The sequence below is a fragment of the Otolemur garnettii genome, unplaced genomic scaffold, assembly GCF_000181295.1.
Source record: "Otolemur garnettii isolate 467f Iridium unplaced genomic scaffold, OtoGar3 scaffold00219, whole genome shotgun sequence".
Lineage (NCBI taxonomy): Eukaryota > Metazoa > Chordata > Mammalia > Primates > Galagidae > Otolemur > Otolemur garnettii.
Window position 1 is genome coordinate 427,637 of NW_003852614.1, and position 10,716 is coordinate 438,352.

The 10,716-nt window shown below is 43.6% G+C and overlaps 1 protein-coding gene across 1 annotated transcript in view; it reads right to left on the reverse strand.

Moving 5' to 3' along the window:
* Window positions 1-10,716, reverse strand: part of TAF1 (TATA-box binding protein associated factor 1) — a 119,365-nt gene that overhangs the window by 80,931 nt on the left and 27,718 nt on the right. The window contains exons 13-17 of the mRNA XM_023508051.1: window positions 9,637-9,741; window positions 4,753-4,953; window positions 4,000-4,141; window positions 3,001-3,131; window positions 1,938-2,018 (exon numbers count right to left, since the gene is read on the reverse strand). Of these exons, the coding sequence (XP_023363819.1) occupies window positions 1,938-2,018; window positions 3,001-3,131; window positions 4,000-4,141; window positions 4,753-4,953; window positions 9,637-9,741 (660 nt within the window). The remainder of the gene's footprint in view (window positions 1-1,937; window positions 2,019-3,000; window positions 3,132-3,999; window positions 4,142-4,752; window positions 4,954-9,636; window positions 9,742-10,716) is intronic.

The following is a 10,716-nucleotide window of genomic DNA, read 5'->3' on the forward strand; positions in this document are numbered from 1 at the left end:
TTTGAGGTTACTGTGAGCTGTGACGCCACAGCACTCTCCCGAGGCCAACATAGTGATACTCTGTCTCAAAAAATAATAAAAATAAAAAATAATAAAACCACAACAAAGGCTGGGCATGGTGGCTCATGCCTGTAATTAATCCTACCACTCTGGGAGGCCAACACAGGCCTGCTTAAGCTTAGGAGTTCTGAGTGAGGCTAGCCTCACAAAGAGTGAGACCCTCGTCTTGACCAAAAATAGAAAAATTGGGTGGCACCTGTGGCTCAGTGGGTAGGGCACCAGCCACACATACCAAAGGTGGCGGGTTCAAACCCAGCCCTGGCCAAACTGTAACAAAAAATAGCTGAGTGTTGTGGTGGGTGACTGTAGTCCCAGCTACTTGGGAGGCTGAGGCAGGAGAATTGCCTCAGTCCAGGAGTTGGAGGTTGCTGTGAGCTATGACATCACAGAACTACCAAAGGTGATAAAGTTAAACTCCATCTCTTAAATAAAAAAAAGAATGAAATTCTGATACAAGTTAAAACATGGATGAACCTGGAGGACATTATGCTATTTATAAAAGACAATAAACCAGTCATAATCAGGAGTGTCTAACTTTTCTTCTTCTCTGTCCCACACTGGAAGAAGAGTTATCTTGGCCACACATTAAACACACAAACACTAACCAAAGGTTAATGTTTAACCAAAGGTTAATTATCCATGCATAATTTTTGTGATCCCTACCACCACAGGTAAGCAAAAAACTCCTCACATAATCTGCATGCAGCCCACAGCCACAGGTTAGACACTCCAGTATGGTTCCACTTACAGTGAGGTATCTAATGTAATCAGATTCATAGAAACGAAGAATGATGGTCATGAAGTATGAGGTGGGGGCGGGGGATGAGAAAGGTTGTTGTTTAATGGGTATGAGGTTTCAGTTTCACCAGATAAAGAGTTCTGAAAAATGTGAATGTACTTACTACTAGACTGTACACTTAAAAAGATACTGAATTTTCTATTTTGGATATTTTACTATAGTTTTTTTTAAAAGTATACTATATGATTTCATGATCTAAAATTCCAGAAAATACAAAATAATATACAGTGATAGAAAGCAGATCAGTGGTTGCCAGGAGACAGAGGAAGGGTAGGGTAGGGAAGAGGAAACAGAAAGGGATTTCAATAGAGCAAAAAGAAATTTGGGGCGGGGGAGCAACAGGCATGCTCATTGTTTTATCATGAGGATTTCACAGCTATAAAAATATGCCAGAACACATCAAATACTATCCTTTACGTGTAATTCATTATATGTCAATTTTATCTCAATAATACTGTTTATTTAAAAAAGGATAACTAGGGCAGGCGCCGGGTCTCACACCTGTAATCCTAGCACTCTAGGAGGCTGAGATGGGTGGATCACTTGAGCTTAGCAGTTTAAGACCAGCCTGAGTAAGAGCAAGATACCATCTCTACTTAAAAAAAAAAAAAGCCAGGCATTGTGGTGAGCACTTGTAGTCCCAGCTACTTAGAAGGCTGAGGCAAGAGGATCACTTGCATCCAAGAGTTTGAGGTTGCTGTGAGCTATGATGCCATACCACTCCATCCAGGGTGACAGAGACTGTCTCAAAACAAACAAACAAAAAAAAGGATAACTAATAAAATGTACTTGACTTGGGGCCTGTAGCACAGTGGTTATGGCACTGGCCACATACACCAAGGCTGGCGGGTTTGAACCCAGCCCAGGCCAGCTAAACAACAATGACAATTGCAACAAAAAAACAGCCAGGCGTTGTGGCGGGTGCCCATAGTCCCAGCTACTCAGGAGGGAGGCAAGAGAATCTCTTAAGTCTACGAACTGGAGGCTGCTGTGAGCTGTGCCACCACAGCGCTCTACCGAGGGTGACACAGTAAGACTCTGTCTCAAAAAAAAAAAAAAATTCACTATAAAGCCTTACCTCATCATCAATCTTCATCTGAAAATCTTCCTCATTTTCTTCTTCTGGAGCAAAAAAGGATTTCTCACCATAACCAGCATCCTGGAAGAGGACAAATCCATTCATAAATCAGTCAATTAAAAAACACAATGTACGAGTTTTATTGAATATGAAGTATACAGCATCAAAGCTTGTTTTGCATAGATAATGAATTCTGTAAAATCTTCCCTCTGTCACCACTGAACATCCTCTTTAAGCTATTAGAAGATATATTACCATATTCCGAGAACTTATTAAATAATATAAAGATAGTTAGGGCTTACAAGGAAGCTGAACAGAGGTGCTCATAAACTGAGATGCATTAACTCAGTGGAACAGAGCAATACTGTCCGACCCCAGCTGGATCTTTTCTATTTTGGCCTTATAAGGATTTTGTCATCCTCAAAACCACACATCCAATACCATCATCATCTCTGCCCATCTAAGAGGCTAAGAAGTACTTTTCTTTTTTTCTTTTTTTTTTTTGAGACAGAGCCTCAAGTTGTCCCCCTGGTAGAGTGCCGTGGCATTACAGCTCACAGCAATCTCCAACTCCTGGGCTCTAGCGAGTCTCCTACCTCCGCCTCCCAAGTAGCTGGGACCACAGGCGCACGCCACAACGCCCGGCTATTTTTTTGTTGCAGCCGTCCATTGTGGTTTGGCGGGCCCGGGCTGGGGATTCGAACCCGCCACCTTAGGTGTACGTGGCTGGCACCTTAGCCGGATGAGCTATAGGCGCCAAGCCACTGTTCTCTGCTTGTATGTTGGTCTTGCAAAGAAGAGAAATTAATGTCACCAACCTAGATGAATAACCGTTTTCAAAGCAAAGTAATATATCCTAAATTCCTCATTAAGCCTTCCCATTAATATTTAGCTACATTGCAGTTTCCCCCAGAACTGATGTACACAGGAAGTACTCAATATGGTTTGACTTTTTTAGTAACTGGTAACCATCTAGTAACCATCATCTCAAAGAAAGTCTTCTCTTCTATCTCTCTGAAAAAGCGACACAGCCATAAGCAGTGCCTATGAGGAAGGTGTTCACCTTCAGCCGCTGCTCTGCAGCTATCATGCTATAATAAGCACAGCATTGCTCTGGTGACACCATAGCTCTGATCTCCTCTTCAGTTGGTAGACGAAAATCTGACTTCAGCACCCACCAGTTTGAGTCCATCCCTGGAAAAAAGACAGAGAATAAGACTTTTCTGAATTCCAAAGGCCCTGACATTCGTTGACAACAACAAAGACAGCAAACCAAGACTGAACCAGGCAATGCCTAGAAGGTAGCAAGCCTAACCACAGTTAGCATGATTGTCTGGCCAAGAAAACCCATACTGCTAAGTTTCCTATATATCATATAAGACATCCAACTACCACGCAAAATTTCCTGGCCGCCAAATTCAAAGGGTAATCAGTGTCAGTAATTAGAAGATTTGCTACCTCCTACTTTTATGCCATCAATTTCTATTTTATTTGCTGTATGATTATCCTTTAACTGAAAGCCATCATAATTATTTTTTTCTAAAGACAGGGCTATAAGGTCTCAAAGGTTACTCAGGCTAGGGTACAGTGGCGCAATCATAGCTCACTAAAACTACAAAATTATGGACTCAAGCAGGGGTCCTCAAACTTTTTAAACAGGGGGCCATTTCACTGTCCCTCAGACTGTTGGAGGGCCGGACTGCGGGCCCTAGGACAAGTCAGCTAAGCAGGACAGGCAGCAGCAGCAAAAACACCCGGTGGGCTGGATATGGCCCACAGGCCGTAGTTTGAGGACACCTGGACTGAAGCAGTCTTCCTGTCTCTGCCTCCGGATGTAGCTGGGACTACATCTATAGGAATGTAGATTTTCAAAATTTATTTTTGTAGAGACAGGATCTAGTTATGTTGCTCAGGTGGACCTTGAAGACCTGATCTCAAGCAATCCTTCTGCCTTGACCTCCCAAAGTGTTGGAATTATAGACACAAGGCACCACAATTCGCTCTGTTAATTATTTTAGTGGAAAGAGACAGATAGGACAAATAACTAGCCACAATAGATAACCTGTGCGTTTGAAGTCAGCACAGAGCTTTAGCCTCTTCCGGATGCTGCTTTCTGAATGGGAAGGAAAAGCTTTTTTTATATCTTCCATTCTGATCCGCCGTGGCCGATCTTTACTCTTCCAGAAGAGGCGGTAAATAAAAACCTGTGCAACAAACCGAATGTATTTTATTTGACAAGGAAAAAGATAAAAGTCCTCCATAGGGCCTCTTCCCTGACTAAACACCAAGATTTTCATCTTGCCAGATGTGCTCTATAACCCACATACCCTTTTTCTTTTTTAAGAAACAGAGTTTCACTTTGTCACACTGTGTAGAGTGCCATGGCGTCACAGCTCACAGCAACCTCCAGCTCTTGGGCTTAAGTGATTGCCTTGCCTCAGCCTCTGGAGTAGCTGGGACTACAGGCATCCATCACAACACCTGGCTATATTTTTTTGTCACAGTTTGGCCGGGGCCAGGTTTGAACCCGACACCCTCGGTATATGGGGCCAGCACCCTACTCACTGAGCCACAGGTGCTGCCCCTACATACCCTTTTTTATACAATAGAACCTCCATCCTACATTGACCACCTTAAATTGACTTAATTTTCATGGACAGGATATACATCACATGTATGTATCAGCACAGAAGGCCTAGTTCCTTATGCTAACCACCTCTATATACTGACCAGTTTGTTAGAATCCCTTGGGTAGTTAACTTATACAGGTTCTACTGTATACAACTTGGCCCTCTCCCAATCTTTCCAATCTTACCTGTAGAAAGTCTCGAATATGTGTATTGGCCCTTTTTGAGTTGGGCCCAGGAACTTCAAACAAGGGGCATTGCTGGCCAACCACAAAAATATCCACTAATTCCCGAATATAGTAACCCTGTCTTGTCCGAATGATAAGGAAGTCAGTTTCTGGCATCTTATGAAGATAAATTGGAGCACGAAAAAGGTTGTTCTCAAATGCCTAACAGAAATAAAAAACATAAAAATTATACACAGAAAAGCCCTACAACATGGAATACCAAAAAGAGATTAAATAATTTTTATTCACTGTCTTAATTAGACTCAGTAATAAAGAAAATAAAGGAATCGGATGGGGCATGGAACTCATGCCTATAATCCTAGTCCTCTGGGAGGCAGAGGCAGGCAGATTACTTGGGCTCAGGAATTCTAGACCAGCCTGAGTAACACCAAGACATAGTGCCTACTAAAAGTAGAAAAATTCAGACCGAGAGTGGTGGCTCATGTCTATAATCCTAGCACTTGGGAGGCCGAGGCAAGTGGATGCTTGAGTTCAGAGGTTGGGGACCACCCTGAGCCAGAGCAAGACCTCATATCTAAAAATAGCCAGGCATTGTGCTGGGTGCCTATAGTCCCAGCTACTTTGGAGACTAAGGACAGAGAATGGCTTAAGCCCAGGAGTTTGAGGTTGCTATGGGCTACGACACCACAATACTCTACCAAGACTGACAAAGTGAGACTCTGTTTCAAAAAGAAAAAAAAAGAAAAAGGGACTCAGCGCCCGTAGCACAGTGGTTATAGTGCCAGCCACATACACCGAGGCTGGCAGGTTTGAACCCAGCCTGGGCCAGCTAAACAAAAAATAGCTGGACGTTGTAGTGGGCGCCTGTAGTCCCAGCTACTGGGAGGCTGAGGCAAGAGAATTGCTTAAGCCTGAGAGTGTTTTTTTTTTTTTTAGACAGAGCCTCAAGCTATCGCCCTGGGTAGAGTGCTATGGCATCACGGTTCACAGCAACCTACAACTCCTGGGCTCAAGCAAGTCTCCTACCTCCGCCTTCCAAGTAGCTGGGACTATAGGTGCCTGCCACAACGCCCAGCTATTTTTTGGTTGCAGCCATCATTGTTGTTTGGCGGGCCCGGGCTGGATTTGAACCCACCAGCTCAGGTCTATGTGGCTGGCACCTTAGTCACTTGAGCCATAGGCACCGAGCCTGTGTTTGTTTGGTTTTTTTTTTTGAGACAGACTCTCAAGCTGTTGCCCTGGGTAGAGTGCCATGGCAAAACAGCTCACAGCAACCTCAACCTCTTGGGCTTAAGCAATCCTCTTGCCTCAGCCTCCCAAGTAGCTGGGACTATAGGCACCTACCACAACGCCTGGCTTTTTTTTTTTTTTTTTGGGTTCTAGTTGTCATTGTTGTTTGGAGGGGCCAGTGTGGATTTGGACCCACAGGCTCCAGTGTATGTGGCTGGCGCCCTAACCACTTAAACTACAGAGGCTGAGCCAAGCCCAAGAATTTGAGGTTGCTTTGAGCTGTGATGCCACAGCGCTCTACCGAGGGCAACAGTGAGACTCTGTCTCATAAACAAACAAACAAACAAAGGTGGCACCTGTGGCTCAGCGAGTAGGAAGCCAGCCACATATACTGAGGGCAGTAGGTTCGAATCCAGCCCTGGCCAAACTGCAACAAAAAAATAGACGATGTGGCAGGCACCTGTAGTCCCAGCTACTTGGGAGGCTGAGGCAAGAGAATACCTAATCTCAAGAGCTAGAGGTTGCTGTGAGCTACGATGCCATGGTACTCTACCAAAGGGCGACAAAGTGAGACTCTGCCTCTTAAAAAAAAAAAATAAAGTAAGAAAAATTAGCCAGGTGTTATGTGGGTGCGTACAGTCCCACCTACTCAGGAGGCTGAGGTAAGAGGATCTCTTAAGTCCAAAAGTTTGGGGCTGCTGTGAGCACCATGGCAATCTAACCAGGGCACAGAGTGGGACACTATCTCAAAAAAAAAAACAAGAATAAAAAAGGAATTAGATTCAGGTGACCGCGGCTCTATCATTACCTATATTTTATCAGACAAGTTATTTATTATCTCTGGGCTTCATTTTTCTCACCTATAAAATGGAGAGACTTAAAATGTCTATACCTCATAAGAATGCTATGAAGACTGTATGTGAAAATCACTTTATAAACAAGTACTACATTACTGCCCTAAACCCTACAATATAGCTCCTGAAACACAACAGATGAGATCAAAACAGGTGAATAAATTAAGGAGTTAGCAGTGCCTGTGGGTAGGGTGCTGACCCATATACCAAGAGTGCTGGGTTCAAACCCAGCCCTGGCCAAACTGCAACAATAAAATAGCTGAGCATTGTGGTGGGTGCCTGCAATCCCAGCTACTCGGGAGGCTGAGGCAGGAGAATCACCTAAGCCCAAGAGTTGGAGGTTGCTGTGAGCTGGGACGCCAAGACACTCTACCAAGAGCAATAGAGTAAGACTCTGTCTCTTAAAAAAAAAAAAAAGACCTCATCTCTAAAAATAACCAGGCGTTGAGGCAGGCACCTGCAGTCCCAGCTATTTGGGAAGCTGAAGCAAGAGAATTGCTTGAGCCCAAGAGTTTGAGGTTGCTGTGAGCTATGACACCAAGGCACTCTACCAAGGGCAAAAGTGAGACTGTAGCTCAAAAAAATGTGAAAAGTCAAATAGCAAAAAACAAAAAAATAACTAATGAGGTAGAAACAATGCTAGAGAAGACAGAATAAACATAAGAATAAAACAAAGGAAAACTCAGGACAGTAGAGCAGAGCTATGATAGCAGAATGGAAATATTTATGAGCTAGGAGCAAGATCTGGATCAACTGTTACAAGAAGCCCATGCGGGCTGGGCACAATGGTGGCTCACATCTGTAATCCTAGCACTGTGGAAGGCAGAGGTGGGTGGATTGCTTGAGCTCACAAGTTCAAGACTAGCCTGAGCAAAAATAGAACCCCATCTCTACTAAAAAACAGAAAAACTGAGGCAAGATCACTTGAGCCCAAGTTGGAAGTTGCTGTGAGTTATGGCACCACAGCACTCAACCCAGGGCAACAGCTTGAGACTCTGTCTCAAAGAAACAAAGCAGCAGCCTGTGAGTATAAGGAAAGTCTCGGCTCAGCACCAGTAGCACAGTGGTTATAGCGCCAGCCACATAAACCAAAGTCGGCAGATTCAATTCCAGTCCGGGCCAGCTAAAACAACAATGACAACTGCCAACAAAAAATAGCCAGGCATTGTGGCAGGTGCCTGTAGTCCCAGCTGCTTGGGAGGCTAAGGCAAGAGAATCACTTAAGCCCAAGAGTTTGAGGTTGCTAGGAGCTGTGATGCCAAGGCACTCTACGGAAGAGTACATAGTGGGACTCTTGTCTCTTAAAAAAAAAAAAAACAGAGAGAGAGAGAGGGAAAACAGGTCTCTTCAGGCTTGGTGCCTGTGGCTCAGGCCACTAAGGAGCCAGCCACATACACCTGAGCTGGCGGGTTCGAATCCAGCCTGGGCCTGCCAAACAACAATGACTACAATCAAAAAACAGCCAGGCGTTGTGGCCGGCGCCTGTAGTCCCAGCTACTTTGGAGGCAGAGCACGAGACTCGCTTCAGCCCAGGAGTTGGAGGTTGCTGTGAGCTGTGATGCCACAGCACCCTACCCAGGGAGACAGCTTGAGGCTCTGTCTCAAAAAAAAAAGAAAACAATAGCAACAGTCAAATAAAGTAAGTAGAAGAACAGGGAAAATGGCTAAGATTTCCAAGAGAAATGAGGTGGATAAAGAAAAAATGATAGGAGAGTGCTAGAGGTTCCCCACATCAATTGTGGACCTCCATACTTCCCCTTGAACATATAAAAGCTATTACCAGAGGGCCTCTCTACACCCATTAGAACAAAGGAGGAAAAAAAGGATTTCACTGTGGTTGGGGTATACAGATGGCATGGTTTTGGTGTGGCTCAGTATTCACAACAACCAAACTAATGATCAAAATGCACCAATTTTACACAGGAATTAAACATTTATATAGCAAATTAAATTATACTACATTATTAATCCTAGGTTGGTTTCCCTATGTCATACAAACATTATTGAACTTACCCAATTTTTTTCTTTTCTTTATTGTTTGGGATTCATTGAGGGTACAAAGAGTTAGGGTACATTGATTGCATGTTAGGTAAAGTCCCTCTTATGATTGTGTTCCGCCCCCAATACGTGTGCCATATACCATGAACCCGATTCCTCTCCCTGGTCCCTCATTCCCCTACCCCTCCTTATAGTAGATCATCTACTGCCTTCATATTATAATAGGGTACACAGGATTCTTACTTCTCCATTCTTATGATGTTTCTCCATGAAGAATGTGTTTCATCCCAATCAAGGTGGGATTTATCAAATTTTCTTTTTTTTGAGACAGAGTCTCAAGCTGTCGCCCTGGGTAGAGTGCCGTGACATCACAGCTCACAGCAACTTCAAACTACTGGTCTTAAGCGATTCTCTTGTCTCGGCTTCCCAAGTGCTAGGAGGCGCCCGCCACAATGCCCAACTATTTTTTGATTGTAGTTGTCATTGTTGTTGGCAGGCCCGTACTGGATTCGAACCTGCCAGCTCCAGTGTATGTGGCTGGCACCTTAGCTGCTTGAGCTACATGTGCCAAGCCAGGACTTACCCAATTTTCAAAAAACTATATTTAGCCTAAGAACAACACAATTTAGAACCAGTTTAAGAAAAACATTTTTTTACTAACATTTTTGAGTTATACTCAACTTCCCCATCCTTGATACACAACTGTCTCTCAATCAACTAACACTGGTTCTGAGGTGATGAACTCCTCATCCATCAATTTCCTTTAAAAAAAAAAAAAGAGTAAAAATAAGTAATTTCTCACCTGCAATAATTGGCCAGGATGGAGAGAGCCCAGGAAAGGAGATGTATGACAGTAAACAGTTTCCCCATATTTACAGTCTGGTGCTCCAGGGTCTTTTCCAGGTTTCTATGAGGAACATAGCAGGCCCAGTTACTATCATGGAATATATATTATAATCAATAATCCTACAAGTATATTTCATAAGCATGCATTTTATTTATTTATTTTTTCTCTTTGAAACAGAGTCTCAAGCTACCGCCCTGGATAGATTGTCATGACTTCATAGCAACCTCCAACTCTTAGACTTAAGCTATTCTCTTGCCTCATCCTCCCAAGTAGCTGGGACTACAGGGGCCCATCACAAGGCCCGGCAATTTTTTTTTTGTTGTTGTGGTTATCATTGTTGTTTTAGCTGGCCTGGACAGGGTTCGAACCCCCCAGCCACTGTGTATGTGGCCGGCACCCTACCGACTGAGCTACAGGCGCTGTCCAGCATTCATTTTACAAATACAGACTCAGTATCCCTTATGTGAAATGCTTGAGACCAGAAGTGTTTTGGATACCAGTTAGGTAGCCCAACAAAATCTGAAATGCTCCAATGAACATTTCCTTTAAGCTTCATGTTAGTGCTCACAAAGATTCGAACTTTGGTTTTAGTTTTTCAATTTTCAAATTTGGTATATTCAATATGTACTACTAACTACAAAGAAAATACCAATCCTTTCTCCTCAAAAACTTATAGTACAAGAAAGTCAAAATGCATGTCCACAATTTATCACTAGATAACTAACTAAAGCTATACTAATAACAAAAATTTTTTGAGCGGGCTTGGTGCCTGTTGCACAGTGGTTACAGCACCGGCCACATGCACTGAGGCTAGCAGGTTCGAACCCGCCCAGGCCAGCTAAAACAACAACTGCAACTGCAACAACAGAAAGAGCCTGGCTTTGTGGCAGGCACCTGTAGTCCCAGCTACTTGGGAGGCTGAGGCAAGAGAATCACTTAAGCCCAAGAGTTGGAGAATGCTCTGAACTGTGATGTCACAGCACTCTATGAGGGTGACATAGTAAGACTGTCTTTTTTTTTTTTTTTTTTGAGACA